We start from the raw sequence: 24,047 nt of genomic DNA, 5'->3' as shown, positions 1-24,047 counted from the left end.
TAGCTAAGTATGCTTGCTATTCATATAGGAACAGTCTAGGATTAGTCTAGTCTAGAATTTTCTTATAGGAAACAGTTTATGTTAAAAATAAAGATGGATTGTTTTCTTCCTCAAAGGAAATTTGCAGCTGTGTCAAGCAATTTACAAAGACTGTACTGCTTTATGGACAAATGGGATTATAACTGTTCCATGAAGTTCAACGATTAGTGCCCTATCTACACTACAAAAATCTACTCTAAGAAAACCAGGGAACGATCATAACGGAACTGACTTCTTTGCCCTCAGTGTATACAGTCACAGTACAGATGAACCCTAACATGACGTTTCATCCCCAAACCTGTTAAAATGATACTTTATGTTACAACCACTTCAGTAGTGCCTACTTCAACCGCAAGAGTCCTTCTGTAAACTGTAAATCTGCAGAGCTCTTCAGCGGAAGAGAATATGGACTCATATGGAGCTCCTGCTACAGATTTGTTCAACTGATGTCCCACTCCATGCATCCTTCCCTCATTTACAGACATCATGCCCCACTAAAAGAGAACTGAACGTCGTCTTTGGGGACTTTCTTTCCATGGAGAACAGTCCAGGCAGAAGAAACTCACCTTGCTCTTTGCCTGAGCTTGCTGATAAAAGACTGGCTGACTTTGAAAAAGCTCTAAAAACATCAGACCAGATTTGGGTCTTAGACACTCAAAGGAAGCCTGACTTTAAACAGTGACAGGATGAAGAAGACAGGCTTCTTTTCAAGCTTTAAACATCATCATGTGAATTCAGGCATTCACAGTTTGAATTCATTTTAGTGGTATAAGCCAAAAGGTGGTATGCATTAGGAAAACGCACCTGTTCAATGCCTTCCCCAAAAGCAAGAGCTGATGAAAAGCAGCCAGCCTGGTTTTAGTACTGTATGACTTAGTCGCCATCACAGAAACATGGTGGGGTGACTCTCATGACTGGAGTGCTGCAATGGATGGCTATAGACTCTTCAGAAGGGACAGGCGAGGAAGGAGAGGCGGTGGGGTGGCCCTGTATGTTAGGGAGTGTTTTGATTGTATAGAGCTCAACGATTGTGATGATGGTACGGTTGAGTGTCTATGGGTAAGGATGAGGGGGAAGGCCAACAAGGCAGATATCCTGCTGGGAGTCTGTTATAGACCACCCAGCCAGGATGAAGGGGCGGATGAAACGTTCTATAAGCGGCTGGCAGAAGTCTCTCAATCGCTAGCCCTTGTTGTCATGGGGGACTTCAACTTCCCAGACGTCTGCTGGAAATACAACACGGCAGAGAGGAAGCAGCCTAGGAGGTTCCTGGGGTGTGTGGAAGACAACTTCCTGACACAGCTGGTAAGTGAGCCTACCAGGGGAGGTGCCTCGCTCGACCTGCTGTTTACAAACAGAGAAGGACTGGTGGGAGATGTGGTGGTCGGAGGCCATTTTGGGCTTAGCGACCATGAAATGATAGAATTCTCGCTTCTTGGTGAAGTAAGGAGGGGGGGCAGCAAAACCACAACCATGGACTTCCGGAGGGCGGACTTTGGCCTGTTCAGGACGCTGGTTGAGAGAGTCCCGTGGGAGACGATCCTGAAGGGCAAACGGGTCCAGGAAGGCTGGACAATCTTCAAGAAGGAAGTCTTAAAGGCGCAGGAGCAGGCTGTCCCTGTACGCCATAAGAAGAATGGGCGGGGAAGACGACCGGCCTGGCTGAACGGGGAGCTCTTGCTGGGACTCAGGAAAAAAAGGAGAGTTTACCGCTTGTGGAAGAAGGGGCAGGCGACTCAAGAAGAGTACAGGGATCTCGTTAGGTCGTGCAGAGAGGAAATGAGAAAGGCAAAAGCCCAGCTAGAACGCAATCTGGCCGCTGTCGTTAAAGACAACAAAAAAAGTTTTTACAAATATATTAACGACAAGAAGAGAGCCAAGGAGAATCTCCATCCCTTATTGGATGCAAGGGGGAACATTGTCACTGAGGATGAGGAAAAGGCTGAGGTACTCAATGCCTTCTTTGCCTCAGTCTTTAACAGGCAGACCAGTTATCCTCAGGGTACTCAGCCCCCCGAGCTAGAAGACGGGGACGGCGAGCAGGATGAACCCCCCGTAATCCAAGAGGAAGCAGTCAATGACCTGCTACGCCACCTGGACACTCACAAGTCTATGGGGCCGGATGGGATCCACCCGAGAGTGCTGAGGGAGCTGGCAGAGGTGCTCGCCAAGCCGCTCTCCATCATTTATCAGCAGTCCTGGTTAACGGGGGAGGTCCCGGGCGACTGGAGGCTTGCCAATGTGACGCCCATCCACAAGAAGGGCCGGAAGGAGGATCCGGGGAACTACAGGCCTGTCAGCCTGACCTCGGTGCCGGGGAAGATTATGGAGCGGTTCATCTTGAGGGCGCTCACAAGGCATGAGCGGGACAACCAGGGGATCCGGCCTAGCCAGCACGGATTCATGAAAGGCAGGTCCTGCTTGACCAACCTGATCTCCTTCTATGACCAGGTGACCCGCCTAGTGGATGAGGGAAAGGCTGTGGATGTGGTCTACCTGGACTTCAGTAAGGCCTTTGACACTGTCTCCCACAGCATTCTCCTAGAGAAGCTGGCGGCTCACGGCTTAGACAGGTGGACTCTGCGCTGGGTCAAAAACTGGCTGGACGGCCGGGCCCAGAGAGTTGTGGTGAATGGAGTTACATCCAGTTGGTGGCTGGTCATGAGCGGTGTTCCCCAGGGCTCAGTACTGGGGCCGGTCTTGTTCAATATCTTTATCAATGATCTGGATGAGGGGATCGAGTGCACCCTCAGTAAGTTTGCAGATGACACCAAGTTGGGCGGGAGTGTTGATCTGCTTGAGGGTAGGAAGGCTCTGCAGAGGGACCTGGACAGGCTGGATCGATGGGCCCAGGCCAACTGTATGAGGTTCAACAAGGCCAAGTGCCGGGTCCTGCACTTTGGCCACAACAACCCCATGCAGCGCTACAGGCTTGGGGAAGAGTGGCTGGAAAGCTGCCCAGCAGAGAAGGACCTGGGGGTGTTGGTCGACAGCCGGCTGAACATGAGCCGGCAGTGTGCCCAGGCGGCCAAGAAGGCCAATGGCATCCTGGCCTGTATCAGAAATAGTGTGGCCAGCAGGAGTAGGGAAGTGATCGTGCCCCTGTACTCGGCACTGGTGAGGCCGCATCTCGAATACTGTGTTCAGTTTTGGGCCCCTCACTACAAGAAGGACGTTGAGGTGCTGGAGCGTGTCCAGAGAAGGGCAACGAGGCTGGTGAGGGGTCTGGAGAACAAGTCTTATGAGGAGCGGCTGAGGGAACTGGGACTGTTTAGCCTGGAGAAAAGGAGGCTGAGGGGAGACCTCATCGCTCTCTACAACTACCTGAAAGGAGGTTGTAGCGAGGTGGGTGTTGGTCTTTTCTCCGAAGTAACAAGTGATAGGACGAGAGGAAATGGCCTCAAGTTGCGCCAGGGGAGGTTTAGATTGGACATGAGAAAAAATTTCTTTACTGAAAGAGTGGTGAAACATTGGAACAGGCTGCCCAGGGAAGTGGTGGAGTCCCCATCCCTGGAGGTATTTAAAAGACGTGTAGATGAGGCGCTTAGGGACATGGTTTAGTGGGCATGGTGGTGTTGGGTTGACGGTTGGACTCGATGATCTTAGAGGTCTTTTCCAACCTCAATGATTCTATGATTCTATGTTACAGGAACCACAGCTGGAGCCTTGCCCCATCCATCTTCTCAGACCATCTTTTGAGGGACAATGGTCAAAATGGGTTGGTCCCCTTATAGCACTAGCTAACCTATTTCTCTCATGATCCGAGGGGATTATCAGCACATGCAGGGAAGACAAACTGCCTGATGCCATTTCACCCAATGCACTACACTACTGAAAGGCAGTCAGAAACCACGGCAATGAGGGCCAGACAGGAACCAGCCCGTGGGAGACTGTAAAAGGGAAAGTAAGCCCTTTGCTAATAAATATTATCAGCAAGAAATCAGTTCCCCACTGCAGGTGGAAACTAAATGGCATACAACAGACAGAAGACTACATTTTGCTTACAAGCCTGGGACTGAGCTGATGGTCAAACCCCGGGTAGGAGAAGGACTCTTCCTCCAGACACACAGGACTCCTGCACCTGATTAACACCACTCACAGGTGGAAACCCTCTGCAGGCAGGTAGTTACCCCGTGAGCAAAGTTAGGCCTTTATTTATTATCCGCAGGGTCAGGACTGGAGATGTACCTCCTTCCCCCCCAGTACTCCCTGTGTTGATGCAGTCCTTCGGGCAGGCAAACCACCCAGCGCTCCAGCACTCCTTTATTTCCTCTTCCACATTTTATTTGACTCCAAAATGAAAAGGGGGGAGAAGGTGGCAGGTTAGAGGAAAGCCTGCAGAGGATTCCTCCTCCCCAGATTAGGATTTAATTGTATTCCTAGTGAGTCCCTTCTGGTTGCACTCGGTCTTTCAGATGAATGTTTCATCAATATGATTAGGATCACATCCCTCAGTCTCGTCTATTTACACAATCGGTTGTGACAGCTCAGAGTATAGTACTCCCTAAAGTAAATATTAGATACCACCCTATCATTTTATTCAAATCATATTTTGCACTCCGCACTTTCAGCCTAATGTCATTCTCCCCTGGATTACATATTTGTGACACCCAGCAAGCACTAAAATCCTTCCATAAAGGATTAGATTAATATTTATATTAGTCATACTCATATTATTATGAACAGGGCTATGGAGATTTTGGGAGGAGTGGGCTACAGATACCTCAAGGGGCTGGGGAATTTGGCTTGTATGTACAAAAAAAATGTGGGACAAACAGTGAAGAAGTAATAATAATAGTAATAATAATAATAATAATAATACCACCACCACAGATGGCGGCAAAACCCAATTTCAAGGGGTGGCCGGGTGCAAGGGAAGTGCCGGCGGGCCCCATCTCCTTCGCCTTAACCCCCTCGGCGCCATTTTCTCCCCAGGGCCGGGGCCCCATGGCCGCCCACCGCCGGCTCCCCCGGCACCCCTAGCCGGTAGTACCGGCGGGAGGGGGCGTTTCTGAAGCATAACGGTACCACAGAAGCCATCAGGGGCCTATTCCAGCCTCGGCCGCCGCCGCCCTCCCTTCAGGGCCGCCCCAGTGCGGCGGGGCCAAGTGGGCGCGCTGGGGCGGCCCTGAGGGGAGGGCGGCGGCGGCTGCGAAAATAACCGTTCCCGGGAACCCCCCCCCCGCCCCCTCCGTTAACGCCGCGCTCCCCGCGGAGAGGAGGAGGTAGAAACAAACAACCAGGTGGTGAAATAGGCGGTGTTGAGGAAGGTGGGAGCAGAAATTCAGACCGAAAGTAAAACCCCATCACATTACTCGAAAACACACCGAAAAATACCTGCTCCGTCCTCCCCGGAGCGCTGAGACCGCCGCCCCGGGGAAGGAACCCCTTTCTCCCGACGGGGTCGGAGAGACGCCGTCGGAAGAAGGGGGGTTTCGGGGTCGTTTCGTTTACCCGCCCGGGTGTGAAGCACCGGCGATACCGTGCGAGCAGCGAGGGACGAAGTTTCGTTGGAAAAAAAATCAGGCGGCTGCTCCCGACGTGCCGCTGCAAAGAGCACAGGCGGGAAAGACGATGAGCTGTCAGGTCTGCTTTAACGAAAAAAAAACCCCAGAAAACAGTGTCTTTGGTGAGAAGCGGTCACCCCCGTCCTGGGACGAGCCCGTCTCCGCTGCAGCTATTGACCCGCCGGGCGTCCATGCTATTAAAAACAAATAAATGCTAAGCTCGCAGAGCGGGGAACCGCTCCCTCGGCTCAGTGGGGAAATATCCCAGAAAATTGCTAATTCGCGGGGAACGGCCTCAAATAGTTACACCGGTGTATCCCCGTCTCACGGGGCCCGCGGGTCGGGCGAGGCGCTGGAGGCGGGGAAGGAGCGGAGCCCCCGGGGCGGGCAGAGCCGGCGGCGCCTTCGCCCGCACGGAGCGAAGCAGAAGCGGGCCGACTCCAGCCAACAGCCTGGATTTTCCTTAACCGAGAACTAGGTTTTACAGCTTCACCGTCCGCCTCTCACTGCGCAGCACCGCAACGATGTAAATAGCTTTTTTTTTTTTTTTTTTCCAGATTCTGCCTGCCCCCCATCCCCGTTTCGAAGTCGCACGCAGTTTTCATGCGAGAGCTACCGAAATGGCAGGGACGGGGCCGACGGGCGCGCGTTTCCCTACGGCGTTTATCTGCCCGCAAGCTGCGAGGCGAAGGTGCCGCGTTTCCCGGCACACGCCCGCCTTGCCCGCGGGGGTCGGTGCAGCGGCTGTGGAGGAAGGGGCAGTCATCCTCGGGGTCACCCCCTCCCTCCAAGCCCGCGATAAAAAGCCCGCCGAGGCTAGGCGGGGCTCTCCACCCGGAGCCTCCTGTTTGTTTCAGTAAATCACATTACGAAGCAAAGTGCAAGGGTAGTTAACTTTATCTTCTGTTAATGTAAACAAATAAGAAGCATTCAGTTCCTTGATCTTTATTTAAATATAGAGTTGTTTATCAGTGTCATCCTATGAAGATTAATTAGATACCTTTATTCACAATTTGGCGTCTGACACCCCGTTTTAGGAATGCATTATAATCACAAGGTGTTAATTGGGGCCAGCCAGGCACTTAGGTTTCTATTAAAACAGTGTGAGGACTTTTCAGAAGTATTAAGTTCTTTTTAACTGCGCGGTGCAAAAATATATCGCTCTTAATAACACAGCACGGCGGAATCGCGCTCCTGAGCGCTGTATAATCGGCGTTTGGAGCCCGGGAAGGGCGGGCGAGGTGCGGCCGGCATGCCACCGCACCCCGGGCTGGAAACGGGGGAGAGCCTGCCTTTCCAGGGGGATTTTCTGGAAGGGGGTATCCCCCATTTAGAAGAAAAAAATAAGGAAAAAGAAACAAAAAAAATATTCCGTCCCCAGTCGCTTAAAAATTACCGCCAGTCCCCTTCTGTCCCAAATCGGATGTGACTCTCTGCAGGGGGAGAGCCGCTGGGACAACGATTTGTTTCGCCTGCCAACGCGCAGAGCCGGAGCCTCGCACCGAGAAGCGAAGAGCTGATCGAAATTTCCTCGGGAATCCGCCGTTCTCCGCTCCGGAGCGGCGGAGCCGCCCGGGGGCCGCTGCCAGCGCCCCCCGATCGCGTTTACCTCTTCTGGGGCGGGCCCCGGCCTGAGCCCCTGGTTTATTTTGTTTGCAGCCGGGCACGGCTAACGGTTTAATCCCATTACTGCCTGCATATCGTCAGGAAAGGTCCCGCTGCCGCGGGAGCCGGGACTCAATCGCTCTGCCAGGAGGAGCTTTCTCCCCAGATAAGCGGGCAGGGGAATTTCTTACCGTGTTCCGGGAAACGGAGGGGGCAGGCAGGGGCAGCCCCGCTGCTGCTGGGGGAGGCCAGCCGAGTTCACAAGTCGCTCCCCGGGACGAGGGCTGAGCTCACACCTCGCCTCCCGCAGCAGGGTGGTGGTGGCGGCGGGGGCAGGGGAAAAGAGGCACCGCCGCATTTTTGGACCAAGCCGGGGGCTCAGAGGTTGGGGGATGCACGGGAGAACTGTGGCAAACTGTGAGAAGATGTAAAAAAACCCACCCACACACAGATAGCACCTAACAGTGTCCAAATGGGCACAGTGCAAGGGATAAAGCAGCAAGGAGAAACTTTGCAAGGCATGTCTAGATATAGAGACAACTCAGCCCCCAAAGATTGTGCTCCCTCCTCCTCCCCCAAGCTGGGACACCCAGTAGAGGCAAAGACGAGGCAGAGAGCCACCCCCACTCTTGTCCCTGGCACCACCACATTTATTAAAAATTACTACTATGTACATAGAAAAAGAAAACGGAACCAAGTTTTGTTGGGAGAAGAGTTTGTGTGCCAGTGCTCTAGGGCTGATCAGTTTAAAATGGCTGAAACTATAGGCAAGAAGAGTGGGCAAGTTACATCACTTCATTTTGTACAGGGCAGCTGAAAAAGTCACTTTACGTACACGTAAATAGAAATCCGTTCATGTTTTTCGCAATGCTCCATATGCTAGGTTTGATTAACCAAAAAAAAAAAAGCCTTTTGAACTTCAAAGCACCACCAGAGGTCCTTCTGACTGAACAGCTATAGGTCAACTATTTATACATTATTCCACAATATTCTACAGTGTACCTAGACAAAACACAACTGTACACTTTGTTTTTGGCCACCTCAATAAAGGTTAGGCTTTTGGGATGGAGGCATGTTTTTTTGTAATGCAAGTTCTAAACTAAGAAGTCAGATTTGGTCATTGTAACCCCATCGTTAGCAAAAAGACCTTCAAGTCAAAATCCTGCCTGGCAAGCAGGCCTCATTTTGGCCGTCTTCTGCCAAAGAAAGCCTCAGCCGAGCAATATCCAACTTGGCCAACTGTGCTGCAGACAAGGGTTGAAGAAGCCAGCTCAGTCTAAAGCAGAACATAGCATTTGTGCAGCTCCCCGCAACCCAGCCCCCCTTTATCTGAGGGGCAGGCAGGGAAGAAAGTTAAATTTGGGATCCTACCCCCTTATTTCCTTGCTCAGGAGTGCATAGATTTGATCAGGCCTCTGAGCCAAGCCTAACTGTACACTTTAGTGTCTCCAATAAATAAGCCACATTGTAAAAAAAATCTAGGCTCCTGCTTACAGCTTCCACGTGTGGTTCCTTCTAAAAGAGGGGAAGAATTCTACCATAGTTTGCTCTTTTTTGCTCTTTCCCTACTTCGTTACCTGCAACAGTCAAAAAGCTTTGGCACCTTCTTTAGAATTGCACACAACAATTCAAGGTGGAAGGCAAGAGTGTTTTTGGCAATTGTAATGCAAAAAAACCAAGGCCACCCTGAAAAAAAATTAGCCAATTGGAATAAAAGGATGCTTTAAGAACTAGTATAGAACGCATAGTAGCCCATGCCTTTTGAAGTGTCTTTGCTATAGTCCTCAGCATTAATGTCCTCACATTTCATAGTTGGGGAATTTTCATTGCTGGAAGTGCTAGGGGATAGCCGTCTTCTCTTACAAGCACCCGTGTAGACCCCAGAATCATTTGAATCTAGAGACTTTATGGAGGGTGGAGTCTCTATCCAGGATGAGCCAATTTCTTCTTTCACCTTCTCCTTAGAAAGCTGGTCTTCGGAGAAACCTGAAGGACTTGTTCTGGAGGTCCAAGGTAATCCTGTTGTCATTTTTCTCTGGTAAGAGCCCCTGCTCCCCCAGCCTGCCATGGATGGAAATGTCGGGTCAGGGTAGTACCCCAGAGCATGGGATGTCTGAAGGGGAAGGGATTTAATGCCATAAGGGAGCAAGGTGCTAGGAGAATACTCCGTCTCGTAGGAGTTCATGTCCAGTTTGTTGGCACTGGGCTGCTGTACAGGCGTAACAAACCACCGCTGAGGAGGGCTGGCCACCTCTTCATTCTGCTGCGGGGAGAGCAAGCCATTTGTCTGAGGGACGGTTCTTTCACTGTTGTAAAACCTGGCTGGGGGCAGGTTGTTGACAAACTGTTCTTGGAAGAACGGTTGCACGCTGTATCGGGCACCAGGGACGATCTGGTGGGATCTAGGAGAATCCGTGGGAGATGGAGTTAATCTGTCATTTTCTGAAGCTGTGTACATGCTACAACAAAAGAGAAATACTGAGTGGTGTTCTTCACAATTCCAGTAAGACAACACAAACAGGAAGAAACCGAGTTATTTCTTAATTAGAATCACAACTAGGTTTAACTGGATGGCTGTTCATTTTCATCCAATTTAGGAATCGTTTTTCCTAAACCAGTATAAAATTTCTAGTATTACCGTTACACATATACACTGTTCTCTGCCAGCCAACCCATTTTAAATGAGGTGCAGCACCTTCCTCCCAGAAACCATACTTGCATATATACAGCTCCAGTTTTTCAAAGGCCATTTGATGCTAGAAAGTGAGCGATAGGCCCATCTTCTGCTGACAATTTGAAGAAGCTGCCTGCTCTCTGGAGATCCTTGATACACTACTGCCAATCTGCAGGCCAGCTAGGTTCTGCCAGTACAAATTTTCTACCAAAATTGAGAAGCCTGCTGGAAGACAGGTCATCAAGACAATACAGTAACTATACAAACAGACATTTAATGTTTCTAGACAGACATTTAATGTCTTTGAAAGGAGTACATCAGCTAGCAAAGCTGCCAGCTGAAGTATTACTACTTCTGAATAACTGAAGTAGTGTCTAAAGAAAAAGACTCTTCCACACACATTTCAGGCCAGAATCGTGCCTCCTAGAGACAGCTGCAAGAGAAGACAGAAGCGTACTTACGAGTCATAGTTGTCTCTGAAGCCTTTTGCAAAAGGATTATGGTCAATTTTGAGCTGGGTAATCTAAAAGTGAAAGCAGAACATAGTAAGATGAGATGTTGAACCCACAAGACAATTTTATTCTTAATTGTCATTTTATACATCCATGCTTACATCAGTGTTTTGATATGCTGTAACTGCTATGAACTGCGTTTCAGGGAAAATAAATGTTTGAGTCTTTGAGGAATCATTCAGATCTTCAACACCATCTTCAGTCACTTCCACAATGTGAAGCCGGGGCTGGTACTTGTGTAGGGATTGCAGTACTATCATCTAAAAGGAACCGTGGGAGAGACGAGATCTTTAGACAAACTGCGTCTAACATTAAAATTATCTATTTTATAGCCTGACATTTTCTTCCTGTAAATTGTGATCTTTTGACTTGGGAATGGAGCAATTTTAACTGTTAACAGGAGATCCTTCACAGCTTATAGCCCTGTTTCACTAGATTACTAATATGCTAAAATCTGTAAACGCAGGAAATCAAGAGCCATCAGCTACACTCCCACTTTTTGAGCAACTCCGGAGATAGATGTGTGAATTTCTTTGTCTTTAGCCAATATATCTATTTCTGACATTGCTTCTCCTTATGAAGACAATTAGAAAAGAAAACAAAACCTACGATCCAGTTCAAGAAGGGAACAAGTCACAAGAACAGTGATCTAGCTGCTCGATTAAATGCTGTAAAGCCCCAAAACCCCAGGGCTCCCCCGGCTGAGCCACCAAAAGCCCCGTCAAGCCTGACTTCCCCCCCCATTTACCTGTGCGTTGTTGTTGTTAGCACCTTTATTGTTCGTTAGCTTCAGTTTCCCGAAAGAAATCTCCTGCCTCATCCAGTGAGCCCCGGTGTTGGGCGACTCGGGGTGCACGTACACTTTGTTGCCTGGGGAAGAGAAGCGCGTAAAGCGGCCGCCGGGCACAAGCGCTTTGTTCCACCGCCGGCAGCTCGGAGCAGCCGGGCAGAGCCCGGGCAGCACCTCGCGTCCCCCGACGTCCCCTCTCCAACACAGCCTCGCACACCGCGGCGTGAAAAAAAGTTGCAAGACGCCCTTAAAAGCGCGGCTCTGCCCGCAGCGGGATGCCGGGGGCGAGGAAACCCCTGCAGAGGTGAGCGAAGCGCCAACTCTTTCTGGAAAGCCGACCCGCGGGGGAGGGCGGCGGGGAGACCCCGGAGAACCCGCACCTACCTTGCATGTTGTTGTCGGCTTTGCCGCAGGTCACCCACTTGCCCCCCTGGAAACGCCAGTGGTTGGGGTCCGCCAACACCACCTCCACGAAGACGTTGTAGTGGGCCGTGGGGTTGAGGCCGGTGATGTTAAAGCTCAGGAAAGGAAACATCCTCCTGGGGAGGGGAGGAAACGCACACGGCATGCGAGGCGGGCCAGGGAACGGGGCGCGGGTTCCGGAGGCAGCTGGAGACGGCCGCGGGGTGCCCCATCCATCCCGGCACGGAGGAGACCGAGGAGGCAGGCGACGAGCCCCAACCGACCCCCACCTCATCTCCCGGCCGCCTAGCGTGGGGTAATTGGGAGAGCCGCTTTTCGGGGAAAGCGGCCCCGGGCCGGAGGCACCACCGACGGGGGGGGAGGGGGGGGGCCGCACCCGCCCGCGCACATCCTTCCCGCGGGAGCGGGCAGCGCTGCCCGGCGCGGAGCGGTCCCGGGCGCCCCCCCCCCCCACTTCCCTCCGTTTCCGCCCACCCCCTGCCCGCTTACCGGCCCTGCTTGGTGATGATCATCTCCGTCTGGTGCCGGTGAAACTTGAGCCAGAGGGGTCGGTTGCAGAGGAAGACCTGCGCCCGCAGCCCCGGGCCGGCGGCCGGCACACCCAGCGCCCCTAGCCCGCCGCAGGAGCCTGACGCCGCCGGGTAAGGGCCGTAGAGGGGTCCGCCGGCCGCCGCCTGCCCGTACTGGTACCCGCCGCTGCCGCCGAACTGCGCCCGGCCGCTGGGCGGGCAGACGGCTCCCGCGAAGCCGCCCGGCGACAGCACCGAGCCGTAGGGGTAGCGCGGCCCGCCGGGCGGCTGGTAGACGGTGCCGTGCTGCGCCGCCGGCGGGTAGGGGAAGAGGGCGCAAGGCCCCCCCAGCTCGGCCCCGGGCGGCCCGGGGGACTGCAGGTAGTAGCGCTCGGGGCTCAGGCTGTCCATGGAGTAGCGGGCAGCGGCGGCCGGGGGCAGCTCCTCCTCCCCGCAGGGGGTGGCCTTGCGGCCGTCTGGCTTGGGGGCGGCGAAGGGCGGCTCGCCCGCCTCCGCCTCGCCCAGCACGGCGGGAGCCACCCCGAACTTCTTGGGCGTCTTGTCCAGGTCGAGGCGCGGCGGCGACCCCGACCGGGGCGGCCCGCGGGACCCGCCGCCAGCGCCCGCCCCGGCTCCCGCTCCGCGCCCGCCGCCCTCCAGCGGGTAGAAGGGGGCGCCCGGCAAGGCCCCCGCCGCCGCCAGCAGCGGCTCCCCCAGCTGCATCCTCGGTGGGCGGTGCGGCGCCCACACGGTCCGATTCCGACCCGCGGCCGCGCAGCGCTGCGGCGGGGCTCCGCCGAGGCAATTTATACCGGCGCGCCGGGCTCCTCGGGCCGCCGGGGAGGGGCTTGCGCCGGGCTGTCTCATCGCCGCCCTCCACCCCCGCCGGCCCATTGGCTGGGCCGCGTGACACTAATTTAATTAGACAGCTACTAATTGGAACAAGTCACCTGTGACTCTGGTGTGTGTGTCCCCCTCCCCAGCCCCCCTTCCCGCAGCCGGCTACCGGAGGGGCTCCGGTCCGCCCCGTGGCCCCGCGCCGCTCGGAGTGAGGGGAGCGCCCGCATCACCCTCGGTGGCCGCAGTGGAGGGCCCGACTTCCCCCCCCCCCAAAAAAAAAAAAAAAAAAAGACCTTTTGCCGAGGTGGCACCGTCCTGCCGGGCGCACAGCCGCTCGGGCACGGAGGGGAGGATCCGCGGCGGGGAGAGAGGGATGGGGACGAAAGGGAAAACGGGGGGGGGAGCCGGTCCCAGCACCGGCACGCGACAGGGAGGGAGGGCGGCGATCCGCCGGGCCGCTGAGACGGGGCGGGTGACACTAGCCCCCGCCACCCCCGCGCTGGCCGTCTCGCCGTTCAAACAATTCGGCTTGTGCCTCAGCTGAGCCCAACAGCCGCCTTCCCCCCTCTCCGCTCCCGGGGCAGCATCGTTATCATGGGGGTGACAGGTTTCACCTTATCAGGGACGCCTCTGTGGGAAGCGGCGGGCTTGGTTCGCAATTTCAGTTTTCAGGAACTCGGCAGTCGGTTCCTCTCAACCCGCGTTTCCCTTCAGCATCTCCCACCGGGAAGGCAGGTTTAGAATTCAGGCGGGTGCCAGATCTGTTTGGCGCTTTTTCTCAGCGCAAAAAATCGGAGCCTTTTGCCCCAAAGGGTAAGGGACCAGCACTTGGGAAGATGTAGATGCCCGTGTGATTTTGCGGAGCGGGCAGAGCCTGCGTGAACGATTTGCAGCTACAAATGCGCAGCCCCTCGCCCTCTGCTCGCCGCCAGCCCGCTCGCAGGGAGCGCTGCAAAAACCTGCCTCCTCCTCACGGCTGAATTTCAAACCGGACGCGCCGAGCGGCGAGGATTTCGTTGCCTGACGGAAGGACCCGCCGGGCGCGGGGAAGCGGCCGGGCTGGAGCGGCCGAGCTCTGCCGCCCGCCCCGCCGCCGCGCCGCGCCGAGCCCTCGCTCGCCCTCCGCTCGCCCCCCGCTCCCGCCGGGCCGCGCCGCGTCGGGGCGACTGAAATAAATCGCCAACAACTGACCGCGGCCGCCAAACCCCGGGGCCGCGGCGCAGGCGGGGCCCTGCTGGGATGCGGCTCTTGCGCAAGCTGTGGGGCGCTCGCACGGCCGCGGGTGGCGGTGAGTGCCCGGCGGTGCCCGCCGAGGCAGGGGACGGGCACCGGCGGCTCTGAGGTCAGCCGGGGCTCAATCCCGACCCCGATGGGAACCGGCTCCTGCTCTGCCCACCTCCGGCTGCCGCCACACAGGCGGGAGCCTACGACGGGCTGGTCACAGCCGGCACTGAAAACCACCGCCACCCCCAGCCCTAACCACCCGTTCTCTCCGCGATAACATTTGGCCCAATTTTTGCGTTGATCTCGTCCGACCGAGGAAGACAACAAAAATGTGTCGGAGAAGCCCGGCGCTCCGGCAGGAAGCTGCGCGCTGCTTGCCCTTTCCCCGGGCTGCTTCTCGGCAAGGTGTTTGCGTTCACCGCGGGGTGAGGAGGGGAGCAGAGCCCGGCCGGGCAGCCCTGCTTTGGAAGCAAAACAAAACGAGGAGCATCCTGCCGGGCGCAGCGGAGGCTGAGCCTCTGCATCCCTTCCCGCGGCCGGCGAGCCCCGGTGCGGCTCTCCCCCGCCCGGGGCTCCGCTCCGGCAGCCCGCTCCCCCGGGCTCTGCCTTTCCTGGGCTAGGGCAGAGACGGAAGGAGTTTTTACAGAGCTACTACGTAGGATTTAGGGGAATTAATTTTACAAGACTATAGACTGAAGGGGTCCCATGATTTAAAACATGCCCGCAGGACAGGTGTCGCGTAGTTCAAGGCTGCTGCGGTTTTTTTCCTCCGAAACTCGGCTGACCTCGCGTTTAACAGAGAAAGGCAAAAAAGCTTTCGATGTTGCTTAGGTTTGCTGCGGATTGCACTGTCGGGGGGGGGGGGGGGGGGGGGCGGGAAAACCGTGGCCGCCCTGGGAAAGCAAGAGCTTTCCAGTTTGGTTCGAAATACGCCGGGGATGAGGCTCTCCTTAACGAACGAAGGATTCATCCAGCTCTTTCCAGACTGGGGGTTATTTTCAGCTCAGCTCGGGCGAGCAGGAGCCTGGCCTCGATCCTTGCCTCGCACCCCGCAGCTCCCGCCGAGCCAGGGGCCCGGCGGCGGTGGCAGGGGAGGCCGGGGCCGGGCTGCCCCCCCCCGGAGCCCCGTCGAGCAAGGCTTCAGCGGCGCTTCGGCCGTGCGAGGGTTTGAGGGAACCGCCTGTAACTGGGGGCTCGTTTATTCACTCCGTACGGTACGGGAAGAGCTGTAATCCCCCCAGCCCCGCACCCTGCAAATTAAAGTTACCACCGCAGTCACCAGCAAATTCTTGGGACCTAGTATTTGTCATTCCCTTAGCTTGCAAATCTGCCCTCCCTGGGGGTCGGGGAGGCAGCCGGGGGATTGCTCCCCCTCCGGCCCCCTGCAAGCCGGCTCCATCCTTGCTCCCCGCCCCGGACGTCTCTGGGTTCTGGCAGGGGAACATCGCCGTACGAAGCTGCGGGATTTTCAGTCATGTGTGGGACCGGAGATTTATGAATGGGTCCCGCAACCCTTTAGATGTTATCTTAGAGATAAGACTGCAGAAACAGCAGACTGGTGAAACAGAAAGGAGCATGTTAAGTTCGTAAATCTACTAAAATAACCTCCAAACCACAGAAAGAATGTTGAAAGAAAATGTAGGTCTTTGAAGGGTTACAGATTATCTTGTTTTGTTGGGCTTTATGCAAATATACTCCTGGGGTTTATTCAAATAAGGAGCGTTTCTGACTCTAAAAAAGCTGTTCCAGAAGAGCTCATTTGCTGCAGCCGAAGTTACAGTAGAGTCACACTGTACTGAAGTATTTCGTCCTTTGCTTTTGGGCTGGGATTGAGCCCTTTCCTCTTTCGTCGGAGCTCAGCGTATCGGAAAACAGTCCCCCGCTTCAATGAATTGCTCGGACTCGTGGGACTGAAACTGTTAAACTGAAGTACCCTGCTCAGTAGGGCCTAAGAGGGCAAAAGAAGTTGGGAACCATAAAATCTATTCTATCAGGCTGTTGTACACCTATATATGTGTATATATACATATATGGAAATCCATATATCACCATTTATAGCCATATATGTCCTTTATCCTTATAAATATGGATACGGATACACACGCACACCACTGGGTCTATATGGACACCTTAAAAATTTTGGTTATCAGGCTCACCTGCCACGCTGTTCCATCACTGTATTCTTTTCCTGAAGTCCTGCTGTCACCATGGCAGGATTGACAGGTATTTTCTGAATGCTACGTTTGAATAGTTTCTGTGAGGTAATTTTTTCCTTGTCCAATTTTGGTTAAAAACTAGCTGTTGGTTTCTGGATGTCCTCTTCAATTTGCTAGCATCTGATTCCCAAAGGGCTTCAATACTTTCACCTTTATGTCAAGTTTGTGCTGGGATTTTGCAGATTTTCTATTTTTCCAGTCATCCAGTCTGGCTTTTTTTCCCCCTTCAACTACATACAGAGCATCTGGCTAGGCAAATGAAGGAGGATACCTTCAAATGCATTCATGGGACTTCCACTCTTCCACCATCTTTCAATGTCATTTTTTAAATCACTAAATCAGAGATTTTTCAGATGTGGCCAGTCATATGTGAGTGCTTCCTTTTTTAAACCTTGATACCTTTCTTTTCAAGGCTGTTGAGTGCTTACAGCACTCAGAAAAATCAAGGAGGTATTAATAAGCCTGTGCAAGGCTTGGCATTTCAGTTTGACGCTTAACTTCAGTGACTATTTTTATGAAGAAGCCAGCTAAACCTTTTCAGTGCTCAGGTTGTTTCATCTGTCAAATGCAGACAACAGCCATCTCTTCCGTGGGAATGTTAGGAGACTAAATTAATTGAAAATGCTCTTTATTTTCTGATGAAAGGAGGTTCTGCTGTAGCTGCAAAGACCATCAATCCATTTTAGTTTATGCCAAGTGGGATTTATAGTGTGCGGACATGTACAGTCCTGAAGATACGAGAAGCGTAGCTTAAAATCTGCTTTGAGGTTGTGAAAATTTGAACCCAAAAGGGTTAAAAAGTAGAGTCAACTGTTGTGGAAGCAGATATATGTGGACTTTAAATAGAAGAAATCAATAACCCTACAAAACCAAAGAACTATTATCTTTAATGTTAGCTGGGGATGGTGTCACATTAACAGCAATTTTACCCTTTGGTAATTAATTCAATTTAGCTGCCACTTCTGTAGCTATCAAAACCAATTAAAAAAGGCAGAATACAGACATACACATGAAAAAATGGACATAAGTATGCATAAGCCCCATAAAAAGTATGGGGCTAATTTATAAAAATGAGAAAGTAAAGAGCAGCCTTTTCTAGCCGAGGTATATGAAACAGAAAGAACAGACACCAGTCAATGAATCAGGAGCTGGAGGAGAGAACTCAGTAGTTGAAAAGAAGGTGGTATTCAAAGCAGCCTTCTTGGTCACCTCCTTTCTCCTCCTTAAAAGAAAAAAACCACCTAAAAAATCCCTATCTGTGATTTTAAATTAAAGGGAAACGCAATGGTTAGTAAAAACTAGTCAAGGTCCGATCCTAAATGGTAGAATATGGCAGTATAAGCATAGAGGAGGATAAACATACTCAGTGCTTGGAGTGAATTTTTGGCAATGGATAATTTTGCTAGGTAAGACCACACAACAGCTTTTTGTCCTTGGGCCTGCGCTACCCTATTGGCTAAAGAAAGAAAAAATAGTCTGTTCGAGAAGCTGTAAGTCTTTGTAAAGTGTGATTTGACAAATATTTGGGAACCCACAAGAAGGGAGATGGAAAAAGTATTAAATTGGCTTTAGTTTCCAGGTGACTTTCCTTGCTCCAAATGGACTCGTAGAAACTTAAGGAAAAGAAGAGACTGAAATTAGGATCACAAACCCAGCCATAACCACGAGCAAGATTTCATATTTTGTATTATTCATGCAGAGGCATCTCCAAACAGCTCGTCTTAAATGCTTGCCTTTCCACCCTCCAGTGAGTTTAATGAGGGATGCCTCGCACCTTTTCCCTGGTTTTAAAGCAAGACCACTTACTCACTTATAGACTTCTGCCGATTGTCAGCTTGACAGTCATGCGATAGAGACGCGAGAACATAACAGGATCCACGACATGGGTGTGACGGCCACAGATCTGGTCAGTTGGATCCTATCTGTATTTACAGATCTATTACAGAAAGTTTTAAACAGCTAATTTTGACTTACTTGCCCTGCTTTGTATCAGAAACGACTGTTGAAAGAGCCTGGATTCAACCTCACTGTTTAAATCGCAGCAATTAAAATTAGCCGCTCAAATCCCATAAAAAGATGTTCTGCTTTTTGTTCTAACACTTTAAAAAGTACAATTTCATCATGCGAAGGCCCTGATAAACTTCATGCTGCTCAGGGTTTATGATGTCAGAGCCATGAAATATTTCCTGCTGATAACATAATAGCTGAGAAATATGAGTTTTGGAGGGTTTGGGTTTTTGCTTGCTCTACGTGCATGCAGTATGAGGCTTACAGTGGGAAAACAATTAACTCGAGGGGCTGGAGAAGCGAGTAGCAGTGGGCTACTGTGTAATTGCAGAAGCAATGCGGAATTTCACCTGATATCATTTGTGACAGCAATCAAACAGCAAGGCCTAGCGGGGAACCACATATTAAATAACTGCCGTGACGGGCGAGTCCGCTATAAAAATAAGCAGAAAGCAGAACCGGGGCGACATATGTACTCTCTGGGAAGGTGAGAAGATAGCTGTAGGGTTCCCCTCCTGGGGAGGGCTCGGGTTTACTAGCTGCTGATGGCTGTTTCCACCGGCAGCCCGTCGCTATCGGGGATGGGACGGAGCCGGCACCTTTCCTTCCAGCCGGCCCAGGCCTGCTCGGGGGGGAGGGCAGGGACCAAGCGGGGGGACCAGGGCGGGAGGCAGCCCAGAGGAGAGGGGTCTGCGGCGGGGCCCGGCGGGGGCAGCTCCAGCCCCGCGCCGCCCCCCACCCCGGTCTCCCCGGCTGCGAGGGCCGGCAGGGGCCGGCAGCGGCCGCCTGGAGGGGGCGGGCAGCGAGGCCGTCGGTGGGGCCGTCGGTGGCGGGGAGCCGGCCCGGCCCGGAGCGCTGCCCCAAGCCAGCTCCTCACCCGTTGCCCCTCAGGCAGTTTCAGGCCGGGGGTGGGGGGAAATGCCAGCCCCCGCCTCCGTCCCCGCTTTTTTAACCATTTGCGAAACATCGCTGCCAAATCTTCCGACCCGCGGAAAGACCGGGCAGCCCTCGCCCCCCGCACCAACCGCGGGGAGGGCCGGCGGCAACCGCCGTCGTCCCCGCCGCCCCCCGAGTAAGCCCTTGCGGGGACCAGCCCCTGCCGGCAGCGTGCCCGGCCGGGGGCCGGCGGGCAGGTCGCCGGGGCGGGCGCTGCAGCCCCATCCCCATCCCCATCCCCATCCCCATCCCCATGCCCATCCCCATCCCCATCCCCATGCCCATCCCCATGCCCAGCGCGGGGCGGTGGCGGGCGATCCGGCCGGATTAACGCCGGGCGCTTTGAAGTCCCTGTGTCGCATGTGATCCCAGGTCGGGGCGCTTAGGGCTCCCCATTCAGTTGGTAATTCCCACTAAACGTTTTTAAGTACCCGAGCTCGCAGACCCATGCGCCTTCAAAACAAGTTTATGCACGCAGATAGCTCCAAAATTACCCATCTGGGTACTAGCAAGACCAAAGGCAGAGGCGAGCAGAGTCGTTAGAAAATAATCGAAGCAAATGGGCACTTTCTTTGCCACGTGAATTTCGGCTCGGAAACCCGTTTGCAGGAGCGGGAGTTTCAAAGGTGCCCGCACCTGCGGAGTCTGCGCCCTCCCGGGCGCGGAGCCCGGGCTGCGCTGCCGCCCCCGCCCCCGGGGGGCTGCGGGGGCAGGAGGCCGGGACTGGCGCCCTGCTCTGCTTAAATGGCCAGAAAGAAAAAAAGCAGTCAAAAAAACTTCCATCAGAAAAACATTAGCTGAGGAGGAAACGGCTGTGGACACCCTGGTGAGATGCCCCCTCACTCCGGGCAGGAAGAGTTTCTGCCATTGCTACCAGCTGCAGAACTGTCCCTCCCTCCCTCCCCCCCCCCCCCCCACCCCCCCAGCAGTAGAGATTTAGGACACATAGAGCAGAACGAAGTTACATTATGAAGAAATAAAAAAAATGTGACCTATACCTTCACCCGCCCCAAAAAATCCCCAACCACCCCTCACAACAGCACGATCGCTGCTTTGCCATAATTTTGCCACCATAATTTGCTTCTCGGTGACACAAGGACAATGTGAAAGGATCCCTGCACCACTTCTCTCCAATTAACTTCAGTGGGTGAAGTATGAGCACTGTTTTTTCTAGCACAGATGATTGTGTTGATTCCTAGCACATTAGTGAGGGAAAATTTTAGCTTGAAGACTTTGAGTTATACAGATGAGAACAGACAAATGAGCAACATCACAGAAGGACTTTAAACCACCTCACAAATGCATATTCTTTCCGGTTTTTGACTATATTCTTTCCTTTCTCCACTATTCACGTTTCAGGCAGTTACTGGTTCTCCTGTTGCCCACAGCTATGGATTGAAGGGCAGAAAAGGAATGGATGTAATGAATATGAAAAGGATGTGGAAAAAAAAGTCTTCTGATCTTTTGTTTTAGGTGTTGATCTAAATTAAAATACAACCCCCTTTAGTATGACCCATTAAAAAGTAGCAAGGGTCTTGGTGTGAGCAGTCAGACCCTGATGTCCACAGGGTGGTGAGGCCTTGGTAAACATAATACTATCATGGCAACATTTCTTCCTAGTTTACACCTTATTCAGCCCTACTCAAGCTAAAATCCCACCTTCCAATTACTCTTATATACAGCCTAAGGCGTAGAGTTTGACAGCTGTGGAACAACGGGGCAGGTAAAATACAGAGCCCCAGCACGATGATAGAGATCAGGGGGCTGTGCCCCTCCATCCCGTGGCGGGGTGACTGATACTTTCCTAAGCCTGTGCTCCTGGTGCTAGCCTGGTTGCAGGGGACACCCCGGGACCTGCAGCATGGCTGTCCTTGGTTCCTGGGAGGAACTCCTGCCTCTGCTGCTCCAGCTCAGTGTCCAGTCTTTTCTCCTGAACTACACGTCAGAGCGTCAGACCTAAGCGGTCAGCCCGTGAGGTATCACAGCAAGGCAAAGGACAGGTTTTTCCTTTGGTCACGGCAGCTATGAAAGCAGGAGCCTTCCACGCATGGGGCAGATGGCAACCAGCACCTGAGCAGGGCACGGGCCATCCTTCCTTCAGTTACCTGCCCTTGACAAAAGTAGCGGGACATCGCAGGGTCACAGTCTGCGCTGTCGTAACGAGAGCAGTCAGGGCAGTGAGCAGTGGTTTGCAAGTGGCAGGGCTGGACCCGGAGTAACTTACTTTGCAAGACAGGGTAAGCTGTGTTGTATCTGTGTTCGAGCATTTGGTTGGCGTGGGTTACTGGCACGCTCCTGCCAGGCAAGTGCTCTTAACGTTCACCCGGGCTCGAGGATTGCATAGATGCCTCGACCGTTTATTTCATCACTTTTCTACATGTAGTGTAGTGGGTGGGAGGTCCTAAGGGATGAATTTTTAATGCATTGCTTGTTTCTGAATGCTAACAGCTCTGGGGAATATTTGATGAAAGGTGGATGTTAGGAGCTCCTGAGCAGAATAACTGCTGCTAAAAATCCACCTTTAAAGCAAAATTATAAAAATCCTACTGCAAACATGGAAAACTATCCCACCAGGCAGCAATTACACAGGTTTCAGGAAAAAAAAAAGGAAGCAAAGCAATCCTGCATTTCCATCTGGTAGCTGAACAGCTCTGGAAATAATTGTGCATTTTCTTTCTCCTGTCTCCTTCCGGGGTTTATGGGTCTTGCCTGTCACATTTCATGGCACCATCTACCAGACCTCATTCAAGTGCTTAGGGGTGGGTGGTGCCCCAGAGGGCAGGACCCGCGTGGGAAGTAGCACCAGCACAGGTTAGGGGGACACTAGTGGGCGCCACTGTGAGCCGCTGTCCCGGTTCGCTGAACACTCCCGCTTGTCCCTGGGGCTCTCCAATTCCACGCTCGGAGAAAGTGGCCAATTATTTTTCTGTCTGAAAGAGTCTGTGATGTGGCAGAGAATGACAGCTCCAAGGGAGAAAACACCTCTTCATTAAAAAGTGCTGCTAAGCACACTGAATATCCAGATCCCAGCACCCAGTTGCACAAAGGTTAGGATGAGAGCCAAGAAATTATGCACTTTCACAGATATTTATATATACACATATATATATGTATGTGTACAATGTACATGCAGACACACATGCACACAAATCTACAGGCTGTCTTTCAACACAGGGTGGCCAAAATCCTTTAAGTCCCTACTCAGGCAAAACTCGCGCTGAAGTCCAGTTTTACTATCAGTTTTGATGTGATAGGAATCACCTAGGAAAAAAACCAATGAATTTGGTTACCAAATGCAAGAAGAGACTCAGCTTCACAGAAACAGAAAAGATTAGGAGTGTGTTGAGGGAAAGATTAAAAAGAAAAGAGAAAGCAATAATCTGTCTTGCACACCTCTGTTTGAAAGGTTGCAAGGAAGAGAAGGCCAGGCTGCTACATTTTGTAGGTTCCATTCGATTTCATTGCCTTTTAAGTTATTTTAATGATTGCATGAATTCATTTTAATTAATTAGAAAGCATTTCTAAAAAAAGATACAAAATACATATGAATTGTGTGACAACGCAGAATTGTGTTTCTTGGTGAGGCACATTGTGTTGTAGAAGAGAACCACTCTACCGCTGATACCAAAGAAAGCTCAAAAAGGAAGCTGCATTTTGGGATGTGATTTTTAACAGCCTTCCTTTTCTTTTCCTTCAGAAATTCTGAAAGGCTGAGAGAAGAGAAAAGAAGGCACGCTAAGGAAAAGATGGGAGAAAAAGTGGTGACATCCAGGGCTACAGCAAGTCAGCAAGGTGGAAGTCATCGTTCCCACAACGGCTCTGTGGAAGAGTTTAGGCTCCAAGATGAACAGAAGCAGTCCTCAGCCTTTACCTAACTCCTCACATCCCAGCAGCTTTCCCTAGCCCAGTTCCCTGGCTGCCTGCATTCACGCACCGAGCTGCGTGGGCTCAGCAGGCTGCTGCCCGTCTCCCACAGCGGCCCAGTTATGAGCCTGACTCTTCCTTTGCTTCCCCCAGGAGGGCTGCCCAGGTGGGATGCTCGGAGCATCACACCACCAAGGTTGCTTTGCAGATGAGCCCCGCTCCCTCTCACTCCTGTGTCTCGGTGAAGCATGAAAACCTTCAGACGGAACGAGGGCAGGGCAGCAAGCAAGCCTCTGGTTTTGGGTATCTCATTATTTATAGGGGGACATACTGAGATAAACCACCACCAGTTCCCTCAGAACTGGGAGAATATTCCAGCTGAACTATAATCCAGGGGTGCAGCGATGAATAAAGAAAGAGATAGGCTCACATATTTCATGTTCAAGGCTGGCCAATGAGAAATGTGGAAATCCTGTGCTGACCAAGTGGATGTACCCCTGTGACGATGCCTTTATTCAGTGACGACAGGATCATTAAACACAACCTTTTTCTAACCTTTCCTGCAGTTTTATTTTGAAATTTCCACCTCCCTGTATCCTCTCACGTGACTATATAACAACACTTTTCTCAGCATCCTAAAGAAGGAATCTGCAATAAGGCAGAAATGTTCAAAATACAAAAAAATCACTACTTCTTTTCGTAAACAATTTACAGATTATAGCCACTTGTTTTCAGCAAAGACTTTAAACCACAATCACTTATTTTCAGTAGAACTTTAAATCCTGCATCTTTGTTCTCGTATGTTTTGATGCAGAACTACTGGGTTTTGGTTCTGGAATATTCGTATTTGATTGTTTTCTGCTTTAAATGCACTGTAACGTAACCATAACAATATACCACT

At 52.4% G+C, this 24,047-nt stretch overlaps 1 protein-coding gene across 1 annotated transcript; it reads right to left on the bottom strand.

Annotated features, from left to right (window-relative positions):
• Positions 1-8,874: 8,874 nt before the first annotated feature.
• Positions 8,875-12,782, bottom strand: EOMES (eomesodermin). Its single transcript, XM_076332317.1, has 6 exons — positions 12,040-12,782; positions 11,512-11,666; positions 11,086-11,207; positions 10,439-10,597; positions 10,287-10,348; positions 8,875-9,610 (listed from the first exon to the last, which is right to left on the bottom strand). The coding sequence occupies exons 1-6, from the start codon at positions 12,780-12,782 to the stop codon at positions 8,875-8,877; spliced, it is 1,977 nt and encodes a 658-aa protein (XP_076188432.1).
• Between the last annotated feature and the right edge of the window lie 11,265 nt (positions 12,783-24,047).

The sequence above is a fragment of the Aptenodytes patagonicus genome, chromosome 2 (assembly GCF_965638725.1).
Source record: "Aptenodytes patagonicus chromosome 2, bAptPat1.pri.cur, whole genome shotgun sequence".
Lineage (NCBI taxonomy): Eukaryota > Metazoa > Chordata > Aves > Sphenisciformes > Spheniscidae > Aptenodytes > Aptenodytes patagonicus.
The sequence above is the reverse complement of the archived record's forward strand: the minus strand, read 5'-3'. Positions and strand labels throughout refer to the sequence as shown.

What these genes read in the sequence shown, in the direction of transcription:
- EOMES (XM_076332317.1), bottom strand. Translation starts at nt 12,782, where the DNA reads ATGCAGCTGGGGGAGCCGCTGCTGGCGGCGGCGGGGGCCTTGCCGGGC. An exon ending in CTAACAACAACAACGCACAG is followed by an intron (nt 10,598 to 11,085) that starts GTAAATGGGGGG and finishes GGTTCCTTTTAG; the next exon opens with ATGATAGTACTGCAATCCCT. An exon ending in TTCAGAGACAACTATGACTC is followed by an intron (nt 9,611 to 10,286) that starts GTAAGTACGCTT and finishes CTTTTGTTGTAG; the next exon opens with CATGTACACAGCTTCAGAAA.